The 15,706-nt window shown below is 44.9% G+C and overlaps 1 protein-coding gene across 3 annotated transcripts in view; it reads left to right on the forward strand.

Annotated features, from left to right (window-relative positions):
• The window catches only part of DLGAP3 (DLG associated protein 3), a 61,875-nt gene that overhangs the window by 33,059 nt on the left and 13,110 nt on the right, over positions 1 to 15,706 (forward strand). For all 3 annotated transcript variants that reach the window (XM_061412582.1, XM_061412583.1, XM_061412584.1), the window contains 3 exons: positions 6,903 to 7,116; positions 7,397 to 7,710; positions 8,155 to 8,240. In XM_061412582.1, coding sequence (XP_061268566.1) covers positions 6,903 to 7,116; positions 7,397 to 7,710; positions 8,155 to 8,240 — 614 coding nt within the window. The remainder of the gene's footprint in view (positions 1 to 6,902; positions 7,117 to 7,396; positions 7,711 to 8,154; positions 8,241 to 15,706) is intronic.

Consider the following 15,706-nt stretch of genomic DNA (forward strand, 5'->3'; position numbering starts at 1 on the left):
TATTTTAAAGCCTGGTTTCCTAGGGGTTGGCCCTGTCTCTGCATAGCTTAGTGTCCAGCCAGAGACTGATCAGAGGTTGTGCTCAAAAACTTCAAGCCAGTAAGGCTTCCTTCCTCTCCTTTCATGGTTCTGTGTGTGAGCTGAGGAATACAGACATTGCTGTTTTCAAGCCTGCTCTGGCTTCTATTTTTCACAGGCTCTCCTACATTCCTTCTGCACATATGCATAGGCTCTATTGGCCAGGGATATGTGGGTGGGCTCAAGGCCTTTCTGATTTTTGTAGTACATGCACCCAGCCTCTAGTTAACCCAGATTGTGTGAAGTGCTTATCACTCTGTGGCTATCTTTCCCCTCTAGAATTCCCCATCAAGTTCCTGTCTAGTCTGCCAGGCCCATTGCTTGCCTCTAAACAGTGCTGAAACCTCAACCTGTTAGTGCTGCTGGTTATTCTTATTCTTGACACTATAATGGACAGTGCTCAGAATAAAGTGAGCCCCCTTGGTTAGTTGCAGTTAAGCAGCTGGTTTTCATAGCCTGGTCCACCCTAGTTGAACTATTGCAACTTATAGAGCTGGGAACTTGTGTTATGGGATCAACTCCAGGTGAGGACACTACAGACTCATTGTTCTTACCCAAAGTTCAGCAATTTTCATGAATGTGTTTCTTTGTTGTATAACTTTGATTGATTTTCAGAGTGATAAAATGGTTGTTTTGGAGAGCTTTGTGCAGCTTTATAGTTGTCTTAGGGCATAGGGTTTGGTATCCTCACTCTGTTATGTCTGAAGTTAGAAGTCTGGAAAATTCTTAATGACTAGACTATTATTATCAACACACTCCAGTATTCTTGCCTGGAGAATCCCATGGACAGAGGAGCCTGACAGGCTACAGTCCATGGGGTCACAAGAGTTGGACATGACTTCACAACTAAACCACCATTATTATTTCTTAAAATATTGCTTCTTCTACATTTTATCTGGGCTTCCCTGGAGAGTCCACCTGCAATACAGGAAACCCAGGTTCGATCCATGGGTCAGGAAGACCCCTGGAGAAGGGACTGGCTACCCACTCCAGTATTCTTGCCTGGAGAATTCCGTGGAAAGAGGAGCCTGGCAAGCTACAGTCCATGGGGTAACACAGAGTCGGACACGACTAAGCGACTAACACAGACATATTTTATCTAGTCCCTCCTCTAGAACTTCTATTGGTTGTGTTTGGGGTATTTTTTATCATTTCCTTTATATATCTTAACCTCTCCTTCATATTTTCCATTTATTTACCTCTCTTTGCTGCCTTTGGAGTAAGTTCCTCAGATATATTTTCTGGTTCTCTATTTTTCTCTTCTGTTGTGTTTCATTTACTACTTAACTCATTATTTGTGTTTTAATTTTCCCCTCCCCTCCCCCCACCTAGAAATCTGATTTGGTTTCTTTGGAAATCTTTCTGCTTTTTTTCCCCAAAGCTTTTATTCTATCCTTATGTTTTCAGCTTTATTTATCTTTTAAGTTTTAGAAAATTTAAACATAGCTTAAAAGCTAATCTGCTTTAGCTAAGGTAATACTAGCTGCTATAGCAGATAAACCTTGAATTCTCAATAGCTTAACTCAATAAAAGTTTAGTTCTTATTTCTGTCGCTGTTTATATTAGTTACCTATTGTGCTAAGTTGCTTCAGTCATGTCCGACTCTTTCCTATCCTTTGGACTGTAGCCTACCAGGCTCCTCTGTCCCATGGGGTTCTCCAGGCAAGAATACTGAAGTGGGTTGCCATGGCCTCCTCCAGGGGATCTTCTCGACCCAGGGATCAAACCTGTGTCTCTTATGTCTCATGCATTGGCAGGCAGGCTCTTTTCTGCTAGCATTACTTGGGAGGCCCAGTTACCTATTGCTGCATAAAAAAATTACCCCAAAACATAGTGTCTTGGAACTTTCCTGATGGTCCAGTGGTTAAGAATCTGCCTTCCAGTGCAGGAGATGCAGGTTTGATCCCTCGACCAGGAACTGAGCCTGCACAGCACAACGAAGACCCAGTGTCGCCAAAACCAAACCAATAAAAACATGAGTCTTAAAACAAAAAATACTTATTATTTCACAATTTCTATAGGTCAGGAATCTGAGCACAGTTTAGCTGGTGCCACCTGGGTCAGATGTCTTACAGGCTGTATCAAGGTGTTGGCCAAGGCTGCAGTCATCTCAAGGTTTGAGTAGAGGAAGATCTCTTTCCATGCTCACCTGCGGTCAGCAGGCTTCATATCCGTAATGTGTAGGACTCACTGTATGGCTCATAATATAATACAACTCACAGCACAGCAACTTGCTTCCCCCAGAGCTAAGGCTCCGAGAGAGTGAGAGAATGTGTCCAAGATGGAAGCCCTGGTATTTCTGTGATCTAATCTCAGAAGTGACATGCCATTGTATCTGCCATATTCTTTTCATCAGAAGTGGACAAATAGGTCTAATCTGCACTCGAGAGAAGGGGACTATGCGAGAGTGTGAATGCCAGGAGGTGAAGATTTAGGGGCCACGTCAGATCACACTTTCTAATATGAGGTCATCTTCAGTGGAGCTTTATTTGTGATCATCCTCATCAGCTTGGCTTAAGAGTGGGTCCCCCAGATTTTTAGATTGCTCTGTTGGACTGTTCTTGGTCTGGGACCATTTCATGTTTATTTTTAATTTGGGGAGGGATCTGGCCCATGTAGATACAAAATCCTGTGTCTGTGTGAAAACTACCTTGTGAGTGTAAATCCTTAGGGAATTTATCTTCTTTCCCCCCTCCTCAGTGCCTAGACTTCTGACTACCTCCTTTGTCATCAGTCTGTGCCGATAATTGATTTTTTTTCTAGTTTATCATTTTATCAAAGCTTTCTCCTTTTCTACTTGTATGCAGGTTCCCATTTCCAATTCCATGCTTCATGTGGGCCCAGAGCCTTACTCCTACGCCCAAGTGGGCGTCAAAATCTAAGTCCTTTGGTTACTGAGACCGGCTCCCCCTTCCCCCTACCTCCCACCTCCACTGGGCTGTTTGCAGCATTGGCTCACACAGTTAATATTCTGATTTTCCAATCTCCTCTTTGTTTTTGTCCCCTGGGGACTTATCTCTCTTTCTTGTGAGCTCAGCTATGCATATGAAATGTTTGTTATATTTTATCCAGTGTTTTAGAATGTTTTAAAATGAGAGGGTTTTCCAAAGTTATCTAAGCCAAATGCTATATGTAAAGTATACAGGATGTTGCCTCGCCCCCAACTAGACCCACCAGCACCAGTACAGACAGTTTTCAGTTAGACACAAACAAAATATTTTCTTTTAAATATCCCACAGCCTTGGAAATACTGATTCTGAGTCTGGATTGCAGAAAGGCTAAGGTTCTTATTTCCCAAGAGGATTTTTTGATGTTTGACTCACCTGAAAGTAAGTGTCAGGGGGAGCAGGATAGAAGGCTGTATAGGGAAAATAGGAGAATTCACAGCATAATGTTACAATTTCATACTTGTAATACAGTAAATATCAGCTCAGATGCAATATTCCTCTGAGAGTCTATAAAAGTCTGCATTTCTCTTGGGTCCTGGTCCCTTATTGGAACTCTAGAAGTTCCTCTTGGCTAGTAGAGATGGAAGATGTGTGGCCCTGGGGAGTTCCTCACCCGCCTTCTGTCTGCCTTAGATAGAGTTGGTTATGGAACTAACATATGGTTGGGATTTCAAGAGCTTGAGAACCTTTGGGAAAGAGGGGCCTCTGAGAAGTATTGTCATTGTGATTTAAGAACCTCTTGCTACTAATAACAGTAGCAATGTAAATTTATTTGTTTTTATTATATACATGAGTATTTTAAAATTTTGGAGAAAGAAATGGCAACCCACTCCAGTACTCTTGCCTGAGAAATTCCATGGACAGAGGAGCCTGGGGTACTACAGCCCATGGGGTCGCAAAGAGTCAGACATGACTGAGCAACTTCAGTTTCTTTCTTTCTATTTTAAAATTTATTTATTTTATTATTTATTTTTGGCTGCATTGGGTCTTCATTGCTGGTGCAGGCTTTCTCTAGTTGCAGTGCATGGGCTTTTCATTGTGGTAGATTCTTTCATTGCAGAGCACAGGCTCTAGGTACATGGGCTCAGTGGATGCGGCTTTTGGGCTTAGTTTTCCCACGGTATGTGGAATCTTCCTGGACCAGGGATTGAACCTATCTCCTGCATTGGCAGGTGGATTTTTAATCACTGGACCACCAGGGAAGTCTGCTCATGTTTATGAAGCATCTGCTATATGCCAGATATTATGCCTAGTGCTTTACACACAGAAGAGGGCTAGAGATACAGAGATAGGCCACAGAGTGAGACTCCTATCCTTGGTGTTCAGACTTGAAGTCAAAATGCTCTCTCCTGGGGTTGGGTCAGCTTTCTTGTGCTTCAGAGGGACCCTCTGGGCTGGATTGGTTCTGGTTGGGGAGTGTCTTGAGCCTCGCCTAGAAATAGCAGGAGTTAGCTTATCTCTTGAGCTTTAGAAATAGCCTGGCACCACTGGCGCTAGGTACCCCAGAGGTCAAGAGACAGGAAACTGAGAGGTAGACTCACAAGGAGTTGTGATTTGTCCATTGGCTTCCCTTGTACCTCAGATGGTAAAGAATCTGCCTGCAATGCAGGAGACCTGGGCTTGATCCCTGGGTCGGGAAGATCCCCTGGAGAAGGGAATGGCTACCCACTCCAGTATTCTTATCTGGAGAATTCCATGGGCAAAGGAACCTGATAGGCTACAGTCCATGGGGTCACAAAGAGTTGGACACGAATGAGCGACTAACACTTTTTTTGTAATTTCTGTACACTTGTAATGAAGTTCATTTAGAAAAAAGCTGAAGACAGTCTTCCTTTTTAATTACTGGGCCAATATCGGAATCACTGAACCTGAATCTCCAGAAAATTTGGCTCTGACCTTCAAAGCAGTCAAAATAAAGAGAGGCTTAGAGTTAGAGAACTCTGGGTTCAGATCCTTAGGGTAGTGCCCAAGTTAATGTAAATTTAACAAGGTCTCCAGGAAATTCTGATACTCAGTCAGCTTGGCAGGAGAGCCAGGAAACTGAGCACTTTGGTTTTCTCACGTACATGCTGGGCATCTTAGAATAATTCATCTACCTTCTCTGAGCCTTGGTTTGCCCATCGGTAGAATAGGATGGGAATTCCTGCTCAATTTGAGGTAGACTGTAGTGTTATAATATCATATATACTTTGGAGGCCGAGTTTGGAAACGTTGAGCTACATTTTACACGTGGATCAAGCCGCTCCTTTCTCTGTTGACTGCACGTAAATAGGATGCCAGGACTCTTTCCTGGGAGGTGTCACAAGATGCAGCCACGGGATACTTGCTGTCATATTCATCCTCTGGTTGCTACTGAGGACCTTGTCCATGACTTCATCCAGTGACCTCTGCATAATCACCCGTGGGGGAATTTCTCTGGGACTCAGTGACAAGACTAGTGTGGTTGTCATGAGTGCTGGCCTGTGTTTGCCAGGCAGGCCCTGAGACACACGGCACAGATGGAGGGCTTACCTGCACCAGGTGCCTCTCATGTTTTTCTTTGAGTTCCCTAAATAGCCCTACGAGTATGGTACCATTATCTTTCCTATTTGACTGGTGATTAAACTTGGGCCCAAAAACTTTAAATGACTTTCTCAGGCCACACTGCTAGGAACTAGCAGAGCCAGCATTTGAGTCCAGCTGAGTCTTACAACACAGCCCTTGCAAACAACCCACAGCCTATACTCAAAGTGCTGGCTCTTCTGAAGCTCAAGGTCAAAGATGCAACCATCCTGTTCCCTGAGTGTTGAGTTTACCACTAACCCACCTTCTTCCATACCTGTATATTTTCTTTTTGCCAGTTTGCTCATTCAAAGCAAATGAAGCAACAGCCTCTGGTGTATTTAGTCTTAGTGCAGTGTTATGCAACATGGTTCCATGAACAAAATTCTTGTTTTGCTTTTTCTTAGTTGCTTAAATTCTTTTTAACACATCACAAAATGATTCTGCATCACAAACTATCAAAACCAAAAACAAGAATCTTGATCCTCAGTGACTGAACTTCCCTCAGAGGAGGAGGGCAGGCTAGGAACCTGCAGGCTGAACCAGGCTGAGTCCCTCGTTAGTTAGTGGGCAGAAGGTGGGGGAGGGCTTGAAACACTACAAGGTTGATAATTTTTGCTCCATTATGTACTCATTAATTTCCTTCCTTCCACATGATTATATCTCTATAGGTTGCTTTTGATCATTTTTGTAATGCAGTAGGTCATAAATGGGCTTCCCTGGTGGCTCAGACAGTAAAGAACCTGCCTGCAATGCAGGAGAACTGAGTTCAGTCCCTGGTTGGGGAAGATTCCCCTGGAGAAGGAAATGGCCACCCACTCCAGTATTCTTGCCTGGACAATTCCATGGACAGAGGAGTCTGGTGGACTGCAGTCCTTGGAGTCGCAAAGAGTTGGACATGACTGAGTGACTTTCACTTTTTCAGGTCATAAATAATAAAAGTTGTTCTTCCCTGCAGTACTCACCCCGCCATACTTGGCTGTCAGCTCCCTTGTCCTCTCCCCCAGGGGTCAGGTGAGAGAACCCTGAGGGGATGGGATCAGGTGGAGAGGAAGATGGCGCTGTCTGGGAGAGGTATAGCTGGGGCAGAGGGAGGAGTATTTAGGGGAAAGATTAGACACCAAGGTTGATCCCAAAGCAGGCCCCGGGACCAGCACAGGGCAGAGGTGCCTCCATCTTTCTCTGCATGGGCTGGGGGTTTCTTTTAGTTCAAATACCTAAGTCTCACACTGAGACCCAGCCTCTGCAGAACTAGAGATCTTCCTAAGGCAAAGTGCCTCAGACACGCCCCCATTCCAGCACCACGGTAACTGTCCTTCTGGTCTCTGCTCCCAGCTCAGCGAGGAGCTGAACCAGCAGCTGGAGGCCGTGTGCGGGTCCGTGTTTGGGGAACTGGAGTCCCAGGCCGTGGACGCTCTGGATCTGCCCGGCTGTTTCCGCATGCGGAGCCACAGCTACCTCCGGGCCATCCAGGCTGGCTGCTCTCAAGACGACGACTGCCTGCCCCTCCTTGCTGCCCCTGCCTCTGTCTCAGGGAGGCCCGGCTCCTGTGAGTATGCCCTCTCTGCCCCTGGCCCAGCCCTAGGTTGGAGAGTGATCTGGGTTCCAGCTCCGGCCCTGGTCGCGGCCGTGCTGCTCAACTTTGGGCAGATCGCTTGCCTCTCTGGGCCGGATGAAGGGATGATCCGTGGTTCTTTACGTAGCGGCACGTGGGTTAGGCGTGGCTGCTGGGTCCTGTGCTACTGCGTGGGTGTGGGGGGTGGTCGGCCACAGACTCTTACCCGGACGACGTTTCTCACCCGCTGTGTCTCTGGGTTCCCTGGCCGCAGCCTTCAACTTCAGAAAGGCCCCGCCCCCCATCCCGCCGGGAAGCCAGGCCCCGCCCCGCATCTCCATCACCGCCCAGAGCAGCACCGACTCCGCCCACGAGAGCTTCACCGCGGCGGAGGGCCCAGCCCGGCGCTGCAGCTCTGCGGACGGGCTGGACGGCCCGGCCATGGGCGCGCGCACCCTGGAGTTGGCGCCGGTGCCACCCCGGGCCAGCCCCAAGCCCCCCACACTCATCATCAAGACCATTCCTGGCAGGGAGGAGCTGCGGAGCCTGGCGCGGCAGCGGAAGTGGCGGCCGTCCATCGGGGTTCAGGTATGGCCGGAGGAGGCGCCAACGAAAGTTTTGCTTTTTCTTGGTTGCTTAAATTTTTAACACCATGGATTCTGTATGGCCTTGGCCATGTTGAGGATGGGTTGAGAGGGTCAGTGGGGCCTTCTGGATACACAGACCTTTTCCTCGCTTGCTCTTAGCCTGATCATCGACGGGGCGTGAGTTGGGGTTGCTGCTTCAAACAGCCCGGCCCACATCATTGTCCCTCATCCTGGCACCATCACCCCTGGCAAGCGGGGAGCGGTGCCCAGAAGTTGTAACCTTAATGCATCTAACCTCCGGGGTCTGCCGTCCTGTTCAGGCAGGTCATATTGGCAGGATCTACCCCCTGGCTTGAGACTCAGGCATCGCTTGCCCTTCTCCCTGAGGAAGAGCTTGAGGGCCTTGGTCTAGCTCTGCCTACTGACTCCCCAACCTTGCCACCAGGTGGAGACTATCTCGGACTCAGACACGGAGAATAGGAGTCGAAGAGAGTTCCATTCCATCGGTGTACAGGTAGAAGAAGACAAGAGGTAGGTCCCAGTGGGGATATCTCAGGCCTTGTGGGCAGGGGGAGAAGAGGAGAGAGGGCTGCATAAGGGCCTCACAGGCCTGGTCTCCCTGTAACCCTCTCCTCCTGGTCCTGAGCAAGCCTTTTTACTGGGGAGGCATCAGAGCAGCCACAGAGGTTCTTCGCAGAGATGCCCCACCCTGGGCAGTCATCAGATCTCAAGTGAGTTCTCTTAGTTCCAGTGCCTGTCCCAGGTGCTGAGCGGTGGACAGGAGGTACACAGAGGTCCAGGGAAGGGGGTGGTAGGGAACAGTGGCAGGTGGGTGCAAGCAGCTGTGCTTTACAGAGGATCACAGGATTTTTCCAGTCCCTGCTGACTTCCTGTGGTGTACAAGTATGTGAGCTCAAAAAGAAATAAACATGAAGATTGCCTCTCAGGGACCCCTGGTCGATACAACACTCCTCCTCATTCGGCTCACACAAGCACTTAACCAGTCGGGGGTACCTATTATATGCTTGAGTGTGTGTTGTACCCAAGAAATCAACAGCCACTCTCTGGCAGTAGATGGCCTCAGAAAGATTGTTTTCTTAATTTCCAACTGAAAAATTAGCACTGAGAGCTCTGGAGGGAACACTGGAAGGAGTCCCTCTGTTGTTGCGTTCCTGTGGAAGATGCTTTCTTTCCCTAATGACCAGGCAGCAGTGCCACAGTGGCCCATCTACCTTCTGGGCTGCCCTGCTCCCAGGCCAGTGGCGTGGTGCCTGGGGCTGGCAGGAAGAGTTTCATGGTAATCTGTGGCCCAGGCCGTACCCCCTGAAGGAATAAAACTAGAGTGCCCGTAGCAGTCCTTAGCAGCTCTGTTTCTGGTTGCCATTGTTGGGCTTTTAGACTTTCCCTAAATTCCCCCAGCTATTTCTGGGAACCCCTGGGAGCATTTTGTGTGTGTGTGTGTGTGTGATCAAGACTTCTTGAAGTTCCTGTGGGGCTTCACCATTTTCCTCCTCTTCATGTTAGCTCCCTGCAGCTCCATATGTTCTTAAGGCTGTGAACGTCTCTATCGAGGACAGCAAAAAGACATCCTTGTTGCCCCCATTATTCCTGAAAGCTCCTGTCCTCCAAATTCTTTTTATTTATTTACCTTCACTGGGTCTTAGTTACAGCATGTAGGATCTAGTCCTGACCAAGGATCGAACCCAGGCCCCTGCATTGGGAGTGTAGAGTCTTAGCCACTGGACCATCAGGGAGGTCCCCTTCAAATTCTTAATATACCATAAAGAGCTCAGAAAAGTTGTACTTTATGGCAAACCAAATCCTGCAAGTCCATGACTTGAGTTCTTGAGAGGTGGGGTAGGAGTCATGGCTAGGTGCAGCTCTGTGTTCGGAACCCTGCCGCCAACTCTCATGCTGAACCATGGACCATCAACCAAGCCCACGTGGCCCCGTTTGCCTCTTGATGCGGCTTCTTGGTCCCTCATCCACATAGACCCCCAGAGGTCCCCCATTCCGCAAAACAAACCTGAATCCTGGGAAGAGTACAGCAAGCATGCTGCTGAGACCTGAGCTAAACCAGCAAACTCTGTCATTCACTCCTGGATTGATTCATTTAGAAAATGCTTATTAAGCATCTGTTACATGACAGCTTTGTTAAATGCTCTGGGAAGCGTGAAAGACATGACTTTTGCCCTCGTTGGAATTGTGGCCTAGAAGGGAATCAAGGCAACAAGTAAACAATCCATGAGTGGGATTTCCTCGGAGATCCCGTGGTTAAAACTGTGCTTCCAGTGCAGGGGGTGTGGGTTTGATCCTTGTCAGGGAACTAAGATCCCACAGGCTGTGTGGTTCAGCCAATAACTAAATACATTAAATAAAGTTTAAAAAGAAAATAATACATGAGTAAAAATATGATTACACACTATGGTATAACAAGTAATGGGATATTATTACACATTACAGTGGTCATATGAAAGAAAAAATCAGGTGCTAAGAGAGAAGGGACTTTATTCAGATTAAGCAGGAGACATTTAAGCTGAGACTTGAGGGCTGACTGGGAGCACTCAGGTGATAGCGGGTGGGGGGCTGGTGGGCTTGCGGGAAGCATCCCAGAAAGAAGGCATAGCGCTATGTGGGAGCATTGGGAGAGGAAAGAGTGACATGCTTCAGGAACTGAAAGAAGCTTCATATGGCTGGTGTGGAACAGGATGGGGTGGTTGTGAGGCAGGGGATTGGAGAATAGGTGGGGCCAGGTCATGTAGAGCATGGGCATGATAAAGAACTGGAACTTAATTCTTTTTTAAAAAACCTTCTTATTTTATATTGGAGTATAGTAGCTCAGATGGTAAAGAATCCGCCTGCAATGCAGGAGACCCAGGTTTAATCCCTGGGTCAGGAAGATCCCATGGTGAGGGGAATGGCTACCCACTCCAGTATTCTTGCCTGGAGAATTCTGTGGACAGAGGGGCCTGACGGGATCGCAAACAGTCAGACACGACTGAGTGACTAACACTTGGACACTTGGATAGCTGATGAACAGTGTTGTGATGGTTTCAGGTGGACAGCAAAGGGACTCAGCCATGCATATACATGTATCCATTCTTCCCTAAACTCCCCTTGGAATTTGATTCTAACTGATGAGAGGCCTTTGAAAGGTTAAAGAAGGGGTGTGGTGTGATCTAATTTATGTTTACAAAGGATCACTAGCTGCTGAGTGAAGAATTAATTTGAGGGAAGTAAGGGCAGACATGGGGAGGCTAGGAAGCAGGATTTTTTCATGGTCCAGAAGGAGGGCATTGTGGACAATCTGAGGTTAGGGATCTTTTTTCCTTGTTAAATGTATACCTGGGTACTACCAATGTATGGGAACACTGTTAGGTTTTACATGTTGATTTTGTATTCAGCAACCTTCTGCTCTGTCTTATTAAGACCCAAAGTTTGTCTGAAAATCATGATTTTTTTTAATGTAGTCAGTTTTGCAAATGAGAATATCTCTTTTAAATCTATATTTTAAAAATTTCTTGGAATTCCCTGGCTGTCTAATGGTTAGGACTCCACATTTCCACTGCTGAGGGTGTGGGTTCAATCCATGGTCAGGGAACTAAGATCCCACAAGCTGCGTGGCACAGTCAAATAAGTAAATAAATAGATAAAAGTAAAATCTCTTTTTCTTATAACAGTGCATCGACTAGGACTTCTAGTTCACTGTTGAGTGTAGCATTCGTGTGTCATTCCTGATATTAGGGAATATCTTCTAAGTCCCACTTAGAAGTATGATGATGTTGGCTGCAGATTTTGATGGAAATTGTTTACCAGTTAAGGAAATTCCTCTCTATTTCTAGTAGGCTAAGAGTTTTTATTTTTCAATAAAAAATGAGAGTGGAATTTTATTGAGTGCTTTTCCAGAATCTACTGAGATATGATCCTAGATTTTCTCCTTTCATCTGTAATGTGCTGAATTATATTGATAGATTTTTCCATGTTGACCCATTCCTTCATTCCTGGGTTAAACCTCGATGGATCCCATTATCAATTTGGATTAAGTTTGGCTAAACAGGGCTAAGTTTGGCTAAACAAGGCCTACTCACTCCAGTGTTCTTGGGCTTCCCTTGTGGCTCAGCTGGTGAAGAATCCTCCCCCAATGTGGGAGACCTGAGTTTGATCCCTGGGTTGGGAAGATCCCTTGGAGAAGGGAAAGTCTACCCACTCCAGTATTCTGGCCTGGAGAATTCCTTGGACTGTAGAGTCCATGGGGTTGCAAAGAGTCAGACACGACTGAGGGACTTTCACTTTCAGCAGACAGGGAAGATGCAGGATCCATCCCTGGGTTGGAAAGATGCCCTGGAGAAGGGCATGGCAACCCACTCCAGTATTCTTGCCTGGAGAATCCCATGGCTAGATGAGCCTGGCAGGCTACAGTCCATGGGGTCACAGAGAGTTGGACATGACTGAAGTGACTTAGCATGCACACAAACAAATAAAAAACCTGGATGTAGAAGTTCAGTGTCAGGACCCCAGACTCCTCTTATCTTGCTGATCTTCCACCCTTTTATAGCACTCATCCAAGAAGCTGATGATAAAACCCTAGCTATCCTGTCTGCATTCTGAGCAGTACCAAGGAGGAAGAGAGGAGGAGGATGCAGTCCCTCCTTTTTAAGAGACTTCCTAAAAGTTACAGACAGCACTTTCACACATCACATTGGCTAAAGCTTCATCCCATGGTGGCATCTGGCTGCAAGGGAGGCTGTGGAATAGTCTTTTATTGGGAAGCAAAGTGCAATGAGCAGAGCTGAAAATTAGGGTTCTTATTGCTGCAGACAAAGAGAAAAATGAGTATATGGAACTCTAACATTTTTTGTCACAGTCTTGTGGTGTTATTTTCATAGACATTGCTGGATTTTTGAATAGCTGTTACTTTACTTGAGATTTTTATATTTATGTTCATAAATGATATTGGCCTACAATTTTGTTTTGGTTGTTGTTATTTAGTTCAGGCATTAAGGTTATGCTGGACTCTGAAAATGAGCTTGGTTGTGTTCTCTGTGTTTCTGTTCTTTGAAACAATTTGTGTAAAATAAGGGTTATCTCTCCCTTAAAGTTTTGGTAAAGGCTGCCTATAAAGCTGTCTGGGCCTGATGCCTTTCTGGGATAGGAGAAACTTCAAACTACAGCTTCAGTTTCTTTAGCGGTTATTGATCTGCTGCTGCTAAGGCCCTTCAGTCGTGTCCGACTCTGTGCGACCCCATAGACGGCAGCCCACCAGGCTCCCCCATCCCTGGGATTCTCCAGGTTATTGATCCAATCTAGTTTTATTTTTCTTCTTGAGTCAATTTTTGTGACTCATGTATTTCTAAAAAATGGGCCCTATAACAAAAATCGACAGTTTTCAAAATTTTTGGTATAAATATTCTGATACTATTATAATTTTATAAAATTTTAACATATTTATAAGCTATGCCTCATTTTTATTCCTAATACCACATATTTATACCCTGCCTCTCTTTCTTGACTCATTTTGCCCAAGGTTTGTATATTTTATTATTTTAATATATTGTTAAAAATTGTCCTTTATTAGTCTTAAAAAGAAAACTAGCTTTTGGTTTGGCTGAGCGTCTCTGTTGTTTCTCTTTGACCCTTAATATTTCCTTTCTTCTACTACTTTTGTGTTATTATTTTCTTTCTTTCACCATGTTTGTTTATTTTCAGCCTCTAGAACACTACTTCTTATTTTCTAATGTGTTTTTAAGGTTATCCATTCGCTTCTAACTGCATTGCTGTAGCTGTATCTCATCAGTTTTAGGGTGCAGTGTTTTCATTGTTCAGTTCTAACTAGTTTGTAACTTTCATCATAATTTCTTTTTTAACTTGTAAATTATTTAGAAGAATTTTTTTAAAGATTTCCAAATGTATTTTGTGTGTGTGTGTGCGGGGCTCCTTTTCATTCTCAGTTTCTAGATTTTCTACATTGTGGTTATAGAATGCATTCTGTATGCTATTTATTCCTTAGAATATGTCAGGGCTTCTTCATCATATACGTATATGTAGTCAGACTTACAAATTACATTTTTCAAATGTTTACCTTTGGTTTTTGGATGTTTAACAGTTATGAGACAGGTGTGTTAAAAATGTCTTACATGATTATGGATGTGCTGTTTCCCCTGGGAATTTTATTAATCCTTTTCTTTAACTTGAAAGAATGCTATTTAGTATTGTCGACCACAAATTGGCACCTGCCGTGGGTGCTTGCCATCCATCCACCTCTACGAGGATTACATCATGTGCTGTTGCTGCAACAGCACCTCTGACACCCATGAAGGAGCTCAGGATGGAGAGCAGAAATGAGGCATTCTTCGGGAAGACCGTCAGGACAGGCCTTCAGATAGTCAGATGTTCTCAGGAGCTGTTTCTATGAGCCCAGTTCTTCTATCTCATCATATTTAGAAAAGCACTAAAATCCTTCACCGTGACAACTGTTTATCAGCAGAAACTTTCTACAAAAAGCTGTGCTTGACTGCACGTACTCCCCCTTTTCCAAAATCACGTGTATACTGTCCCTCCACCTCACCTCTCTGAGCAGTTTCTCAGAGCTATCTGAGCGTGTATCTCCCAGGCTGCAGTCCTTTTTGCCCCCAGTGAAACTTAACTGGCAGCCCTTACATTGTGCATTTTTTTAAGTCAGTAGTATTCAGGCTTATGATTATTGTATCTTCTTGATGGGTTGGCCCTTTTATCATTAAATAGGATGCTTTTCATCCTTATTGCTGGTTTTTGCCTTGAAGTTGATTTTGCCTGGTTTAATTGCTATGTCTGCTCTCTTTTGATTAATTTTCCACTGCAACTTTTTTCATCCTTTGTCTCCTCATGTCTCTGTATCCTCGTGTTTTAGATATGTTGCTCATAAGCAGTATGGGGCTAGAGTTTAGTAGACCTATTTAATCCATTTATATATTTTTGATTACTGATTTATTTGGCCTTATTTCTATCATCTCTTGGAAAATTTTCTTCCGGACATGCTTTTTCTTTGTTTTTATCCTCCCCTACTTTCTGCCATCTATTGACCTGATCAAGGTGACTTTATTTCTCCTGTTCCCTCCATCTCTCCACTGGTTTGGAAGTATATGTTTTAGTAATGATTTCCCTCAGATTTCAAACAAATATACTTAATTTCACATTTCTCTAATAGAGTCTGAAATTACTATTTCTATCTTGAAATAGGCACAAAATAAGAACCTTGAAACACTTTAATTTCCTTCTTAGTTCTCATTTTCCATGTTATGTTTTTCTATTATTCTGATTATACCTCTTTAAAAAACCCTGCCAAATCAGTTGTTGTTATATCTTTTATGGTTTAATAGTTTGGATTTACAAACATGTTTTAACAATTTATGTGTTCACTATTGCTTGTTACTGCCCACTGCTTCCTCCTGGGTTCAATTCCCTTTATGCCAAAGTACTGCTTGAGCTTGGGACCAGTTTTAGAGTTAATATCTCAGCTTGAGGTTTCTGTATTTCACTGGTACTACTCATTCAGACCCCACACCCACACACAGAGCAGCCTTAATATTCTGATTTTTCAGCATCCTGCTTCCAGGCCACATACCTGAATCATGACATGAGTCTTTTAGTCTGCGTTTGTAAATGAAACAACCTTTTTTTTTTTTTTTTTGGCTGCTGGCTTTATTCATGGGGTCTCCTTCCAGGTCCCCAGGATGCACAGGCTCAGGGTGTCTCCTTTTATCCTCCCTGGGCATTACCATCTAGCCTCTAGCATATGTCTGGCCCGTATTCCTGTGGCTCACTTGGCTGAGATTCCTGTTCACCACTCAGATTTTGAATCTCTTCTTTGTTTCTGATACTTGAAGTTGTCTCTTTCCTATTTTCAAGCTTGGCATTGTAGCAAAACCACCTTTTGGGCTTTGCTTGATCCAGCATTTCTATGTGAATGGGGGTGGTGGGTGGGAACTTCTTAAGTTGGTTCAGTCCACTACATCGATCAG

The sequence above is a fragment of the Bos javanicus genome, chromosome 3 (genome assembly GCF_032452875.1).
Source record: "Bos javanicus breed banteng chromosome 3, ARS-OSU_banteng_1.0, whole genome shotgun sequence".
NCBI lineage: Eukaryota > Metazoa > Chordata > Mammalia > Artiodactyla > Bovidae > Bos > Bos javanicus.